The following is a 17176-nucleotide window of genomic DNA, read 5'->3' on the forward strand; positions in this document are numbered from 1 at the left end:
GGAGTCTGGTGTCAGGGTGTTAAGTGATTTGCTGAGCAGCTACAGAGTAACCTGCATAGAGGTTTAATTTGTGTACAAATATAACACAAGTTTGAGTTTCTGGACCCTTGGTTTCATTTCTCACTATTAAGGGTCTCTTCCTTCTAGCTGATAACATCTTTCATCCTCTCTCCAGAGAATGTTTTTCTTTTTTTTTTTTAATTTTTTATTTATTTATTTTTTTATTGTTGGTCGTTCAAAACATTACATAGTTCTTAATATATCATATTTCACAGTTTGATTCAAGTGGGTTATGAACTCCCATTTTTACCCCGTATACAGATTGCTGTATCACATCAGTTACACTTCCATTGATTTACATATTGCCATTCTAGTGACTGTTTTTCTCCCACTTAAATTTTGTTAGATCACCATTCTCAAGACAGGAATCATCATTGGTCAGAAATGACTTTTTTTCTTTAGCATGTATTCCTAGATCAACAACCACTCTCATAAGAACAGAAAATTGCTGAAAGATCTTGAATTCTACAGACCCTCTTAGTAGACATCTGCATCCTACCTTTGACCACCACAATAGCTTGTTCCTTCTTAAGTTTCATGTGCCTGTGGCTGCCACTCGATCATCCTAAGGTTTCATCCTGTATTCCCTGGTTTGAGTCTTACCTCACACAGTCCCTCTTGGCCTGGCTAGTGATCTGCTGGTGTCATTTTCTAACACTCACAGAGAGAAAAAAGACATAGCACTCAATGTTCTATTTTTTTAATAATGTAAGAGAAGAAAAGAACATCAAACTTGATGTAGTATTTTTAATCTTTTGGTGCTTTATTGGTCTCCTGGACAGGAAGAGAACATAACAATTCTTAACTATGCTTTAAAACAGCTTCCTCACAAGATGAAAAGGGGATGATGGAAGATGCTATTTATTTATTATTTTTATTTATTTATTTTTTTGCCAAGTTCGGTATCAAACTGTGCTGTTGAAATTTTCCATCTTATTGTGTTGGTGGAAATGAAATGTCCCCTCCTATCTTTCAAAGCTAAGTAAACTAGTGAAAATGAAAATCATTAGAATATGGGACATTTCCCTTAATTTTACTGTAGATATTACAAGTGCCTTCCTTGTGGAAAATAAGACAAATTACTTTTGGGGAGAGTAATGAGATGTAGTTCACTGTTGAAGACTGGGAACAGGTGTGTGCAGTGAACGTAGTTATTCATTTCCAGCCTGCAGCTAAAATTATGGTTAAATATTAAAGAAAATACAAGGAAGCATTATATGTTGGCCAGAAACTTCGTAGTTTCAAAAGATATTCTGCTTCACAACGAAGCATACCAAAGAAGTATCTAGACTTGGTTTTTGAAGTCCATTTATCTTTCATCCTTCTTGAATCATACCATTTCGCTCACAAATAGGTCTGAGCTTTGTCCCCTTAACATCAGGTTCCATGTGCTGTTCTGGTGAGTTTTACAAATTCAGACTGCTCTTGAACTTTCAGTTTTTTACTTACAAAATGCGCCTCCTTGATCCTAAGGTGTACTGGGGAGGATAGGTCTGAACCAGGAAAATTCATCATCATCACTCCAATCTCATGCCCTGTTCATTCTGAATCAGTAATGTCACTGTTCTTTTGGAAAGCTCCATGTGGATTGTGTATTAAAATGGTGAATATGATATAGCCGTAATGTCATAAATCTTAGCAACTTTATGTTAATATGCCATAATAGGCTTCCCAGAGTAAGCCCACTAGATTGGAAATACTTTGGAGAAAAGGTGTGTCTACTTAGATTTGTACTCTAAGCACTGCCCAAGGTGACCCTTCACCTAGTAGAGCAGGAAGGTCAGGCCAGTTTTGCAAATGTTCTTAATATTTAGAATGTAGATGATATTTAGGATATAGCTACAATATATTTAGAATATAAATATAAGATATTCGGTATTTCTTGTTGAAATCTGTATAAGTGCATATTTTCTGCATTTGATTGGAACTTATCGTGGGGATAGATAATGAAAATATCCCATTAATCTAGTCCTTAGATATGACAACAATTTTTCTTTTTTTGGGGGGGGGTTATTTTGTAGGTAGTCATAAGACAGACTAATGAATGCAATGAAGAAATAGAAAATTTGAAACGAATCTTAAATAATTATTCAACGGAGTTCTCCCTTGAACATATGTCACCAGACCAAGCTGTTGACTTTCCAGAAGTACAGGTATGTTTCTTTCATTCATTTATTCATCACTTCATTCAATAGTAATAAGTGGTGTTTAAGCCCTTGGTATTTAGTGCCTACAGCATTATGTCTGACTTCTTTTTTCCAATTAAAGCTATTTATTGTGTGCCTTTACTTTCCATTCCTGTTTCATAAAATAGAGGATTGTATAATGTCATTATTGAAGCATGATAAAATCGTAGGCTGGGCAGTTCTAGCCCCAGAAACTGGACTGGAGCTTCCACATCTCTTCCTTAATGGGGAGCTTTTCAAGTGCTCACAGCCTCAACATGGTATATTTTGATCTGCATTTGCTCTGATCCCAAAGAGACTCGTGTGGCATTGATTATTTGGACAACCTGGCTCTCTGACTAGTTTTTTGGGATGGTAGTTAGGCAGTGTGGGCAGGCTGGGCTTTAGAAGTAATAAAACTCCGGACACCATTATAATGAAGGATTTCATATGCCAGGCTGTATTTCCATTTGCCATAATTAATAATGTCCAGAGCACCCAGTTACAGTGGTTTGCCGGTCAATCCTCCACTGTTTCAGTCTTGATTTTTAAGTCAGTACTTCTGTATTTAAAAACATGATTATATACCAAGGATTCTAGAGGTGGTAGGTAGTTCAGCTAGAGAGCTGTGTTTTTTGTCCTGTGATCCAGTTGATGCAGGCAGGTAGTTAATGTGGCACTACAAAGCAAGGTTATACCATTTACTAGGTGTGGGACAGAAGCAAGTTACTTAACATGCAAGGTAAAGTACAGAGAGGTTCAAGGTGACATAGTCATTAAGGGGTGGAACCAATGACACAGACTTAGTGTTAAAGATTCAATACTGTGAAAATGTCAAGTTCTGTGTTCATGAGAAAATTTGAGGACTGCAAAGAGCTTTTGTTTGTATATCTGAGGACATAGGGATTGAAACTTAAAAAGTAAAAATATTTGTTTAGTTTATTTTAAAATAGCAATCATAAACACGTTAATAGAAATAACATTTTTATGAATATAATTATGTCACTCAAAACACTATGAAAAGAGTGACTCTTTTACATTTTTGTAAATTTCTTTAATGTCTGGCTTAATAGAAGACAGATTCTCATCTACTTCTGCATTCTATTTTGTCAATTTTTTTTTAATAGTACAGGGGTTTGAACTCAGGGGCACTCGCTCACTGAGCTACACCCCCAGCCCTTTTTTTTTTTTGTATTTTATTTAGAGACAGGGTGCCGCAGTCTGGCTGGGCACAATTCAGGAGCCACTTGTCAAAAGAAACTAACTTTATTTTTAGAACTACAAATGCCAAACAAAACAGCTCCTCAGGAAAAAACCCTCAGAGCCCAACTGCCACCACCGACTTCCCACAAGCCTCTCACCCCCACACAAACCTCACCACCTCCCACAATCCTCCTGCTCTTGAGGCTGATTGGCTGGGTCGTGTGGGCGGAGCCAAAGAAGTCCCCCAATGAGCAGCTCCGTGGAGGAGCCAATCAGCTAGATGTTGCTGGGGCCGCTGTGAGCCAATCATCAGCTGGCAGTCTGAAGGGCAGGGAAACAGCTCAATGAACATCACCACAGAGGAGCCAATCAGCTAGATGTTGCTGGGGCCGCTGTGAGCCAATCATCAGCTGGCAGTCTTAAGGGCAGGGAAACAGCCCAATGAACATCACCGCAGAGAAGCCAATCAGCTAGATGTTGCTGGGGCCGCTGTGAGCCAATCATCAGCTGGCAGTCTGAAGTTTGCTGGCAGCTGGAAGTTTGCTGGGGCCCCTTTGGCTGTGGCTCTCAACATCTCCCCCTCTCTATTTAAACAACAAGCATGTGGCTTAGGGACCGTGCCTGCCTTAGGTTGTCCAATACTACATATGGTCCTTACCCATCTTCGGATGAGCTGACCTCAGGGCGTCAGCCTCCTGTCTTAGGTTGGTACCATTGTAATTGGATCTTACCCGTCATTGACTACCGGTCCAGTACAGCCACACCTGTGGAGAGGTCTTTGTCATGACAAGCAGAAGGGAGGAAGATACACCAAGCCAATTGATGGCTCTTGTTGGAAAAATTGTACCACCGATGACATCATCAGCAAAAATACCCCAACACTACCACAAGTCGCTGCACCAACAGATAGTTCACAATGCATACAAGTGAGTTCACAATGCATACAAGTGACACATAGTTTAGGCAAGTTCTGCAAGCAGTTCAGTGATGGCTATTGCAGAAACTGTAGATTAGTTTTATCTTTGTCTTTACCGGCACTGGGATGAAGATAGGAATTCTGGCAATAATGGCTAAAGAAAAAATTATGTAACATTCCAGAAGGCACTAAAAGAAAACAATTTTCTTAACAATTTACATTATCTTGAAGAGAATTATTAAATATAATGAAAAGGAAAGGTGAAAGTAAACAAACAGATCTGTTAACCTCCTTTTTTGTTTACATATTAAAACAATTCTTAATAGTTATTTACCCAATTTAAATTAAACCATTTAAATCACGTGAATAAAAAAAATATTTGGATCCATTTTTTCATGAGCGCTCCTCATATATGATATATGGACATACGTACATTCAAACATATAACACAAAACACAAGTGTGCACACATAATATAATACATACAACACATAACATAATAGTAAAGGCCTTATAGCTTTTTACAGGTGAAATCTCCATTGTAATGTTTAAAAACTCTATAGTCAAAAAAAAAAAAAAAACAAACAGAACTGATCAGCAAAACATTAACCTAGGTCTGTATGAGCTCAAAAAACAAAATAGAACTTCATGATATGGGAAAGGGCAATAATAAAATAGATATTGAAAAAAGCATCCTGGTTCTATCGCAGATGTAAGGATAGCCAAATTGGAGTTTTGGATATCAGCTGTTATGGATTTGAGCCAAATCATCTTCTTTTTGGCCTGTAGAAATCGCTTTAGTTAATCTCTCTGGAATCCAAATCGGCTGCTGTTCTCCCTGTGGAAATACACAAACAGGCCCCCGACTCCAGACAATCACTGGGTCAGGACTTTAGTTATCTCTCCGGAATCCAAATCGGCTGCTGTTCTTCCTGTGGAAACACACAAACAGACCCCCGACTCCAGACAATTACTGGGTCAGGACCTTTCCATTGTCCTGTTAGAATATCTTTCCAAAGTACCTTGGGCTTATGTACATTTTTTGGACACATATGCCTTTCTGCAGCACTAAGTCCTGATGAATCCAAATTTAAAAAGTTTAGAGTAAAAAGGGTTATTTTAAGTTTATCTTTGGGGAATATATACCCCTTCCCAATTCCGTCTTTTTGCTTTAATAAGTACATTTTAATAGTTTGATGAGCTCTTTCAACTATGCCTTGTCCCTGTGGATTGTATGGGATTCCTGTTATATGAGTAATGCCAAATGATGAGCAAAATTGTTTAAAAGAGGTAGAAGTATAACCAGGGGCATTGTCTGTTTTTAACTGTTTTGGAATGCCCACAGTGGCAAAATTTTGTAAGCAATGAGCTATAACATCTTTAGTTTTTTCTCCGGCATGAAGGGAGCCCATCAAAAATCCAGAAGAAGTATCAACTGTAACATGCAAATATTTTAATTTTCCAAATTCTGGCAAGTGTGTGACGTCCATCTGCCAAATATGGTTAGGTATCAATCCTCTAGGATTGACTCCAAGATTAACTTGTGGTAAAAAGGTCACACAATTTTGACATTGTTTTATTATATGTCTGGCTTGTTCCTTAGTTATTTTAAAACGCTTTTGTAAAGTATTAGCATTGACATGGAACCTTTTATGAAAATTTATAGCTTCTTCTAGTGTAGAGAAAATATGTATGTCATGTGTAGTTTTATCTGCTAAATCATTGCCCAAACTAAGGGCTCCAGGCAATCCTGTATCTGCCCTGATATGTCCTATAAAGAATGGATCTTTTCTGTCCCAGATTAGACTTTGTATAGTGGAAAACAAAGAGAAAACAGTAGAAGAAGGGGAAATCCTACCAGCATCTTCAAGGGATACTATAGCATTAACTATATACTGACTATCAGAAAATAAATTAAATACAGAATCTTTAAACATCACAAAAGCTTGTAATACTGCATTAAGCTCTACCTTTTGAGCTGATTGTTTGGGTACTAAAAATGTAAAAATTTGATCAGGTGTAACTATTGCTGCTGTACCATTATTTGACCCATCAGTGAATATATTTGGAGCATTCATGATAGGTGTTTTTCTTGTCATTTTTGGAAAAATTACAGGATGCAATGACCAAAAAGACAATAAAGGATTAGATGGTAAGTGGTTATCAAATGAAACATTAGATTTGCACATGATTATTGCCCAAGTATTTAACTCATTAGCTAATTCATCAATTTGATTCATAGTATATGGAGTAATAATTTTATTGGGAGAAATTCCAAATACTCCCTTTGCTCTTTTTATTCCTTTGAGTATTAATTGTCCTACAGCCTCAGGATACCTAGTAAGAATAGTGTTAGGAGAATAAGATAAATGTATCCATAATAATGGACCTTCTTGCCAAAATACTCCTGTAGTAATATTTTTTGTTGGTAGTACAATAAATAATAAAGGCAAACTTATATCAATTCTATCCAAATGCATATTTTCCATATATGTTTCAATGATTTTTAATGCCTTTCTTGCTTCAGGCGTTAACATTCGGGGTGAATTTGGATCTGATGGACCTTTTAAGATATCAAATAAAGGTCCCAATTCTCCTGTTGGAATACCTAGATAAGGCCTTATCCAATTTATGTCTCCTAATAACTTTTGAAAGTCATTAAGTGATTTGAGTTGATCTACTCGTATTTGAATTTTTGGTGGACGGACCATGGTTGAGGATAATAGAACTCCTAAATAATTAATTGGAAAATTTAATTGTACTTTATCTATTGCTATCTCTAGATTATAATTTTTTAATAAATTTGTAAGTGTGGCATAACATTCTAACAATGTGTTTTTAGCTTTGTGTGCTAATAATACATCATCCATATAGTGAAATATTTGTAGTTCAGGATTTTGATTTCTAAGTGGCTGGATTACTTTGTTAACATAAATTTGACACATAGTTGGGCTGTTATCCATCCCTTGAGGGAGTACTTTCCATTCATATCTCTGATCAGGACCTTCATGATTTAGTGCAGGGATAGTAAATGCAAAACGTGGACTATCCTCAGGATGAATTGGAATTGAAAAAAACCAATCTTTAATATCTATAACTAAAACATACCAAGTTTTTGGCAAAGCAGACAATTGAGGAATCCCCGATTGAGCAGGTCCCATAATGACCATTTCATTATTAATGGCTCTTAAATCTTGCAATAATCTCCATTTACCAGATTTCTTTTTGATGACAAAAATGGGAGTATTATGGGGAGATACCGAAGGTTGTATATGTCCTTCCGCTAATTGTTGTTTGACCATACAAAATCATGGGCTACTTGTATCTTTTCTTTAGTCAAGGGCCACTGAGGAACCCATACTGGTCTTTCTGATTTACATGTAATTTTTATTGTCTCAGTGGCCCTTTGTGAAAATTCAACCCATGTCTGTCTGTTCCTTGATCTGTTTGTATTGGTGCTGCTAACCTTGTTCTTGTTTTTCTAATCTTTTTCCTTTCCTAAAACCTTGTCTAGCCATAATAGTGGGTGCATTTTGATTGGTGTTATTTGTTAATGTCAAACCTAATTGATCTAAGACATCTTGTCCCCATAAATTTACGGGAAGATGATCCAATACATATGGCTATATAGTTCCTTCACATCCTTCAGGATCCTTCCAATCTAATACCATTGCGCTTCTATCCGGATTAGTCGCCACTCCTAGGCCTCGAAGCGTTTGAGTGGCTTGTTGTAATGGCCAATGTTTTGGCCATTCTTGACGAGAGATGATGCTAAGGTCTGCACCTGTATCCAGTAGCCCATTAAATTCATGTCCTTGAATATTTAGTTTTAGCATGGGGCGAGAATCTAAATTTAAAGAAAGCATAGCCCAATCTACACCTGTGGAGCCTAATCCCTTGGAACCTCTTTCTACAGCATGACTGGAAAATGTATCATGTAGGCTTGGTATTATTAGTAACTGTGCTATTCTATCTCCTGGTGAAATTACTGATATACCCTTTGGAGAACTGGCTATAATTTTTATTTCACCTTCATAATCGGGATCAATTACCCCAGGACTTATCAAAAGTCCTTTTAGAGTAGAAGAGCTGCGTCCCAATAATAAGCCTACTGTTCCTTTGGGAAGAGGTCCTTTTATCCCTGTGGGAATGATTTGAACTCCCATCTCTGGAGTTAGTACTGATCTGGCGGAGGCGCAGATGTCCAACCCTGCGCTCCCTCTGGTTTGTATGATGAGGGATCTGATGGACAATGTGTCCTGGTCACTACCCTGATGGGGTTGCTGGGTTCCTCCAGTGCTCCGTATATTTGTGGTTTGGGGCCCCGGAGCATTGGGGCCCCCTGTCCATTTTTTGGCAATGGAACCCGATGCCTTTGTCCACGATATTGTGGATAAATACCTTGTCCTTGTTCGTTTTTTGATAATGGAGTACCCTCTATGGTGGTTTGAGAATGGCATTCATTAGCCCAATGTCTCCCTCTACGGCATCGTGGGCAAATACCCGGTATTCTACTCCTTTGATACCTAGTTTTATTAAACCCTCCTCCTATGGGGCAATTCCTTTTAAAATGTCCTGTTTGTTGACAATTGTAGCATGTTCTTGGCCTGGTATATAAAGCCTGTTTTACTGCAGCTGCCACAATTTGCCCTTGTTCATTAATGTCTCTGGCATCTAAAGCCTGTTTTACTGCAGCTGCCATGACTTGCTCTTGTTCATTAATGTCTCTACATAATTTAATATATGTGTTTAAATTTTCCTGTTTCCATGGTCTAATGATATCTCTGCACCAACGATTCGCTTGGTCATAAGCCAGTTGTTTTATTAATGGCATTGCTTGTTCTGTATTCCCAAAAACTCTGGTAGCTGTTTGAATAAGCCTATCTACAAATTCAGCGTAAGGTTCATTAGCTCCTTGTATTATCTTGGATAATTGACCTTGTAAACCTCCATGTCCTTGTAAAGTCTTCCATGCCTTAACTGCATCTACAGCAATTTGTGAGTATACGCCAGGATCATATGCAATTTGTTGCTGCCGATCCTCATAAGGTCCCTTTCCTAACAACATATCTAGATTTCTCTGAGAATAACCAGCTGCTGCATTTCGCCTAGCCGTCTCCTTGCAAAATTCCTCATTGGCAACCTTCCATAACAGGTATTGTCCTCCATTTAGCACAGCTTTACAAATATTAGCCCAATCTGCTGGCGTCATGTTCAAGTTGTTAATGGATTCGACCAAGCTTACAGTGAAGGGTGCTTGAGGACCATAGGTTGTTACAGCCTCTTTTAGCTCCTTCACTGTTTTGAAATTTAAACCCTGGTAAATTCGCTGCCCTCCTACCTCAAATACAGGGCATACTTGAGATCCTGTCTCAGGATCCCAACTATCAACTGTGGGGGTTGGGAGTCTCCTAGCATATGGAGGTGGTGCTGTTGATTGGACACTTATGCCCTCTGGTGATAGAATGCTGTTAGTAGCAGTCTCCTGTAGAGGTGGTGCTGTTGGTTGGACACTTACGCTCTCTGATAGAAAGGTGTTATTAGCAGTCTCCAATTGTAACTTTTCCCCTGATGGTTTTTTCTGCTCTAAACTTCCTTCCTCTGTCTCACTAGCTTGAAAGACCTTCTCTTTTACTTGAATCTTTTCCTCTTTCTGACTAACTTGAGAGACCTTCTCTTTTACTTGAATCAATATGTCTTCTCCTTCCTCTACCTTTGTCTGAACTGAAGGCTTTGGACTAAGCAAAGCAGATACCAACGCCCACAATGGCAATGTGCCAACTGGCAGAGTCCCTGGGTTGTTCTTTTCTATTCTTTTTAAATCTTCACCATGATGGTTCCATTGTGATATATCTAACAACTCCTCCTTAAAAAGCCATGGGCTACATTGTTGTATTGTATCAACGTATGCCCTGACTGCTCTTGATTTTACTGGGATGCCTCCTTCCTCTAACAATTTACTTAACAGTCTTTCGGTTTGTTTTTTACTAATTGCTGATCCCGTATTTCTACTATAATACAACCCAACAAGATGACGCCAAACAAAACCGAGACAGAATGCAATAAAAATGGAACAACACAAAATCATTATATCAGCCTTTCTATCCTCCTGAAATGTGCATCCGTCCTTTCTCTCTATCTGTTCCTCAGACGCAAATAGTTTTTCCTCAGATGTGAGTGGTTTTTCTTCCGTCTCACTCATCTCCAGGGACAGGCAACTTAAAACAAAAATGAAGCAAAACAAAAGAGGAAACTTAGAATGGCTACCCATCCTCTCGCCCTGCCCTCAGGGGCGAGCAGTTTACTTACCCTCAGTCGCTCCCCCGTGCGAGCCACCAAATGCGCAGTCTGGCTGGGCACAATTCAGGAGCCACTTGTCAAAAGAAACTAACTTTATTTTTAGAACTACAAACGCCAAACAACAGGGTCTCACTGAGTTGCTTTAGTACCTTGCTAAGTTGCTGAGGCTGGGTCTGAACTCATGATCCTACTGCCTCAGCCTCCTGAGCTGCTGGGATTACAGGTGTGTGCCACCATACCCGGCTATTTTATTAATTTTGTTCAAAGTATATAAAGACAATCCAACCTCTCAAAGACAGTGTACTCTGAAAAGGGAGCAATAACAGCCCTTTTGAATAACTGTGGATATTCTTTGAAAGTGCATTAAACCCAACAAATGAAAGTCACTCATAGGCTAGTTATAAATGGGATCTGTAGCCACATTAATGAACTTTCTATATTTTTACATTAAAATCCATTGTTTTTTCTTATACTTTGAATGGATCTTCTACTGTGTGTAACTTTGAAATACCATATTTGATCATTTAGAAAATATTATTTCACTAAATGATGTAGATCTTCCAAATGTTGACAGTATAGCAAATGCTGTACCACCCAGCTGTACCTCCCAGTCTAAAACTAAATTTTGAACACATGAAAGTTTCCTAAAAAGGGCAGTCTACTTTCTGATCAGTACTCATTGTAGGAGCCCAGATCTTCCAAATGTTGGCAGTGATCAACATAAAACACCTATCTTTTCAGAAGAGGCTTTTAAATATAGCATTTAAGTAAAAGTATAGTTTCTCAGCTATTTTATTTCATGTGACTGGGGCAGAGTGGTAGGTAGTTCAGCTCACAATCAGAACCAAACATTCATAAAAATCCTTTCCCTCAACCATCATACTTTGGTAGGTAGCAAAAGTACTTTGGACATGCTTCCTATTTTGTCACCAGAATATTAAAGGTATCTATCTTTATCAAGCATGATCTCAAGTGAGACTGGCACTTTTTTTTTCCTACTATAAGTCTACCATAGTGAAGAATTTAATTGATATAGTTGATGTCTGTCTTGATTCATAAAAGGTAACAGTAGTTTTACCCACTGTTGTTTTGGTGCCATCGGAACAAATGTGAACACAGCAAAAAGGCAAGTAATTTTAGTAGCATTATGGAAATTATCTCCACCTCAGGCACTGTGGTCCCAGAGGTCTGCAGGCGCAACCTGCAACTGGCTACTCAGGGCCCTTTGTGTCTCCACAGTGGGAGAGGTTGAGCACCTCCTGCTCTGTTCCCCAAATGTTATTCTAAAGACTGTCAAAACTTTGGGGGGGGGCACTTGACCTTGGAAGCTTAGTGTTTATTGAAAATAGGACACAATCCACTCCCAACCCAGATTTAATTTTGACAGTTATCATTTGCTTCTAGCGATAATGGGAACTTTGACTTCAAACAGAATGGGGATATTGATGTAGGAATGTGTGCAATCACACATGAGTCCTGGGGAAGCCCAGCTCTGCTCTGGCACATGCTGCAGCTTTAGAAACATCACCTGCTTCCTCTGGAAGCAGACTCCAGAACTTACTTGTAGGTAGAGACGTGCAACTTTTCCATCTGTAAAAAAATAAAAAAAATTAATAACCATAAATATCTTTAAGACAACGGAGCTAGATAGATAAGTACATGCATAGAAAAAATAAGGGTTTAAGGAAAATATTAGGAACAATTTTATTTTACATATATTTTTTCTTTTGACAGTGCTGGGTATTGAATTCAGGACCTGGTGCATGCTAAGCAAATGCTCTACCACCCAGATATACCTCCTGCTCTAAAACAAATTTTAAACACATGAAAGTTTCCTAAAAAGAACAGGCTACTTTCTGATCAGCACTCATTGCAGGAGTTCAGGCACAGGTTGGATAACTCTTAGGTGCTAAAGAGGAGGTTGTTAGCCTAGACAACATCTGCTATTCCTTCCAAAACTAGGATTCTATAATTAATTCTATAATTCTCGTAGACAGATAGTATTTGCATATCTATCATATATAAAAAATTATTTGCATATACCAACACAGATGTTAAAAAGCGACATTATGAAATTTGGACTCATCTCTCCATCATTCCCATAGTAAGTTGTACTGCAAGTAACTATTACTCCCATTTGATAGTAAGCTTGGATGTGGAAAGAGTAAATGATATAGTAATACTGAACAAGTTTTCAAAGGCAATAATAAAAGAATGAAACTTCTAAGCATATTTTCACTTAGCCATTCTCAAATGTTAGTCTGCTTAAGAATCTCTAGGGCAGACATGAGAACATATCTCCTAAAAACATGCATTTGTAATACTTTATGTGACAAAATGGGAAGTAGGCAGACAGCCTTTCTGTGTTAAAGTGCAGACCCTGGGTCCTGGCCTTTTGCATTCTGGGTCCACCAGTCCTATTGCTAGCCACTATGGCAGTGGCTCTCCACCCCAGCTGTTCTGCACAGTCACCCATAGAGCCTGTTGCAAGTTTTCATGCTTTGGCTCCACCTCCAGATATTCTGATTTGCAAGGTCTACAGAGGAGCTAAGGTAACCTACCCACATCCTTTGGAAATGCAGCCAGATTGGGAAGGAACTAAACTGTACCAGAGAGTGGTTCCTGGCTTTGCCAACCAAACAGCCTAGAACCATTTATTATCTCTTTTACTGAAGGGAGCTGGCTCCTATGCACATCCAAAGACTTCAGACTTCTAAACAATGCAGATATTCTTTCTGTACAGGAAGACATCAAAAGTATGGAACAGCAGATTCTGCATTTAAACCAGAAAAAAGAAGACCTATTGGTGGACTTGAAGGCTGCCGTACTAAACCTTCACCAGCATTTGAAGCAAGAACAGCAAGAAGGAGACGTGCTGTCAGCCAGAGCATTGGAGGACGGTGGAGCGGCTGAGCTGGATGTGTCTGAGTGGAAGGTAGGAACCCCTTTACATTAATACTGGTCCCACATTCCACAAGAGTGTTAAATGGGTAATATTTTTCACCTGAACAACTTGTTGTATCTTGGTCTATGGCCCATAGTAAAGGAATTTTTTGAAGTGGAAGTACTTCACTTGAGGTTGTTTACTAATGAACATAAATCCTCAGGGTGTGTTTGTTCTGGGCTCAACCCAGAATTATTATGCTTGAGTTATTTAAGGATGTGCTTATGAAATTCCACGGGCAGATGGGTAGGGAGCCGTCTTTGAAGTATCATCCTATGGAATAGTCAGCCCATGGCAGACTCAGAAGTGGCCCGGCACCTTCTCTCGGCCCTCTCCAAATCCACATCAGTGAATAACACTCTTCAGTTGTTTGATTAAGGGCCCCAGGAAGCCACGCAAACGAGAGGGAACTGGACTGTGCCAGCCTGTCGGGCTGGATGAGCGGAAAGGTACAGGGCCCAGAGGCTGGGTGGGCATCGTGGATAAAGTAAGTAAAAAATTAGCTCCATAAAAATGCAGCCAGGCCAGGATCCTGGCGATGTTGATGTACAAGCTGACTGCAGGTGTCCTTTTGCTGTGCCCCTTTCAGCTGGACAGACCAGGCTCCATGTCATTCTTGCCAGCCGTCAAGGAAGAAGCAGAGGAAGGCTCCCTGAAGAGTGAAGTAAGGAAAACGATTTTCTCATGAAAGTTTGTTAGAACCAGATCTCTAAAAAGGTGATAGAAAAGATCTTAAAAAGAATGTTTATTTCTTTAAAAATATTGATATTGTTAAAGGATGATTGAAGTAGTTCTCCTGTTATTAACGTTAAGTGCATCTCAACCTACTTCACCCTGTACAAGGGAGAGAAATGTAATTCAGACGCACTTGTTGGCAGAGGGAGAAGATGAAGTCCTCTCTCATGTCCTGACTTCTGAATAAATTCTCTGAAGTTTTAAGAGTATGCTGTTGGGTTGGCATTCCCATGTGATTTTTTACAACTTTATTTTTACAACTTTATTTTTTACAACTTTATTTGAGTTATTTTGGGGTCTAAAATAGTGTTGTCAAGGTCATGTGCTATGTTAGTGACGAATACAGCTAATTGTTACTACTTCATTACAACTGGTTAAAAGAGACATTCACACTTGAACTTCCGGACACCAATTTCCATTCCATACATTAAAAACTAAAGTTATCATGTGTCTTAAGCTAAAAGGTAGAAAATTGCAGCTTCTTACAGTTTCTATGGCTCAGATATGATGACTAGACAGTTTTTAATGCTCGTTTTATAGATTGTATTATTATTATTCCAATTATTAGTCCATTGTCATGCAGAACAGACCTCTTGTCCTACAGTGTCCCTAGGACTCAGTGTGGCTGAGAGTTAGGATAAAGAAGAATGTAGGTTTACCATGTCCTCTGACCATCGACAGCTTCACAATCTGATTATGTCCCTTGTGGCAGAGAGAATCATGAAAATAAAGGCAATACCAAGGGCCAAAACAGAGGGGACTTCAGACACTTCAGTATGATTTAATTTCAGATAGGTATTTACTTTAGTGTGCTCTCTCTCTCAGGATGTTATGAATGGCTAAATCCATCTAATACATGTATGCATTATCTCACATACCGTTTTCTTTTTGTGGGAGAACACTTAAAATCTCTCTAAGCAGTTTGCAAGTACACACTATATTGTTATTGGCATCTCTTAATCTTCTTCCTGTCTAACTGAAATGTTTCATCCTTTGACCAACATCTCCCCAACCTCCCTCCATGCCCTCCACCCCAATAAACACCATTCTACTCTCTGTTTCTACAAGTTTAACTTTTTTACACTTCACATATAAGCAAGATTCTACAGTATTTGTCTTTCTGTGCCTGGCTTATTTACTTCATTTAATAAAATATCCCTTTAGTTCCTCCATGTTGTTTCAAATGACAGGATTTGCTTCTGTTTATGGCTGAGTAGTATTCTGTCATTCATATATATATATATATATATATATATATATATATATATATATATATATACATACATACACACCCACACTTAGATACATATTACACATTACATTCTTTATCCATTGGTCCATTGATAGACACTCAGGTTGATTCCACATTTTGGCTATTATGAATAATGCTGTAATAAATACAGAAGTGCAGATATCTCTTCAATGGATTGATTTTACTTCCTTTGGATATATACCCATAGTAGTATTTCTGGATCATATGGTGGCTTTCTCATTTAATTTTTTGAGGAACTTGTATACTGTTTTCCCTAATAGCTAATTTACTATCCCTCAACAGTATTTAAGTTTCCTTTCCTCCATATCCTCGCCAACGCTTGTTATTTTTCATCATTTTTTATAAATGCCATTCTGATAGGTATGAAATGATATCTTCACTGTTTTATTTATTTATTTAGTGGTGCTGGGGATCAAGCCCAGAGCTTCATTCATGCTAGACAAGAGCTCTACCACTGAACTGCACCCCCGGCCTCTCATTATAGTTTTAGTTTGCATTTCTCTGATAATTAGTGATTTTAAGCATTTTTATACCTATTGGAATGTTATTTTAAACACAGCATTTAAGATTGCATTTACCAAAACAAATTAAGTACCTAAGTATTGTTTCAAAGATCTCCTTTCTGTGACTTGAGCTTACTCTGACTTTAAAAAATATTCTTTAGGCTTCAGGAATTTGCAACCACATTTGAAATATGACTTAGTTAGCAAAATAAGTGAATGGAATATAGGAGAAGGTGTGGAATCAAGGCCTACAGTCAAAATGCCCAGCAAATTGAACCTTGCATGAGAGAGACAAGGAGGGTGCTGTCTAGGAGGGTAGGGTGTCACTTCCTTCTGCTAACCAACCGATCACTGTCTTAGAATGAATATAAGAAAGCGGAGCCGTCTTCGAGGTCTTTGCCTTTACTTTGGAAGCATGACCTGGGCTTGGAGGAAGATGGAGAATCCTCCTCCTCAGCAACCATCATTCCGGTAATCTTGGGTATATCATGTTCAGAGGTGGGGTGTGGGGACAGGGAGCTGTTTTTTGCCCCAATTTGTGTTCCCTTTCCCCTCTTCCTTTGTTCTTCTTTCATTCAGCACCTCCACTTTAAAATACAGATGTGTCCCAAATGAGGAATAAAAATAAGGGATAGTAAGTCAAAGAAAAGAAGTTCTTTTTTTTTTTTTTTAAGAAAAGTTCTTATTTAAAAGAATGCTTAGAACTCTGCTGCATTTTTTGTCACTGTTGACAAATGAATATCGCATGTATTTATAGTGGATAGTAGGATGCTTTGAAATACATATATACCGTGTGGAATGACTCAATTGAGCTAATTAGCATATGCATTGATTTGCATAATTATCATTTTATCATTTGTGTGTGCATTAAGAACACTTAAAATCTATTCTTTCTGTATTCTCTAGGTCTATGATACATTGCTATTAACTATAGTCATTTTTTATGGTAATGTCTCTTGAACTTATTCCTCCTACCTAACTGAAAGTTTGGATCCTTTGATCAGTGTCTCCCAGTGCTTCCCCACAGTCCCTGGTAACCACAATTCTACCCTCTGCTTCAAGTTTTTTAGATTCTATT

The 17176-nt window shown here is 38.4% G+C and overlaps 1 protein-coding gene across 7 annotated transcripts in view; it reads left to right on the plus strand.

Annotated features, from left to right (window-relative positions):
* Nucleotides 1–17176, plus strand: part of SYNE2 (spectrin repeat containing nuclear envelope protein 2) — a 336255-nt gene that overhangs the window by 211727 nt on the left and 107352 nt on the right. For all 7 annotated transcript variants that reach the window (XM_081290325.1, XM_081290328.1, XM_081290329.1 and 4 more), the window contains exons 61-64: nucleotides 2082–2213; nucleotides 13387–13578; nucleotides 14177–14251; nucleotides 16459–16569. In XM_081290325.1, the coding sequence (XP_081146451.1) occupies nucleotides 2082–2213; nucleotides 13387–13578; nucleotides 14177–14251; nucleotides 16459–16569 (510 nt within the window). The remainder of the gene's footprint in view (nucleotides 1–2081; nucleotides 2214–13386; nucleotides 13579–14176; nucleotides 14252–16458; nucleotides 16570–17176) is intronic.

Source organism: Spermophilus citellus, assembly GCF_964194105.1.
Source record: "Spermophilus citellus genome assembly, chromosome: 4".
Lineage (NCBI taxonomy): Eukaryota > Metazoa > Chordata > Mammalia > Rodentia > Sciuridae > Spermophilus > Spermophilus citellus.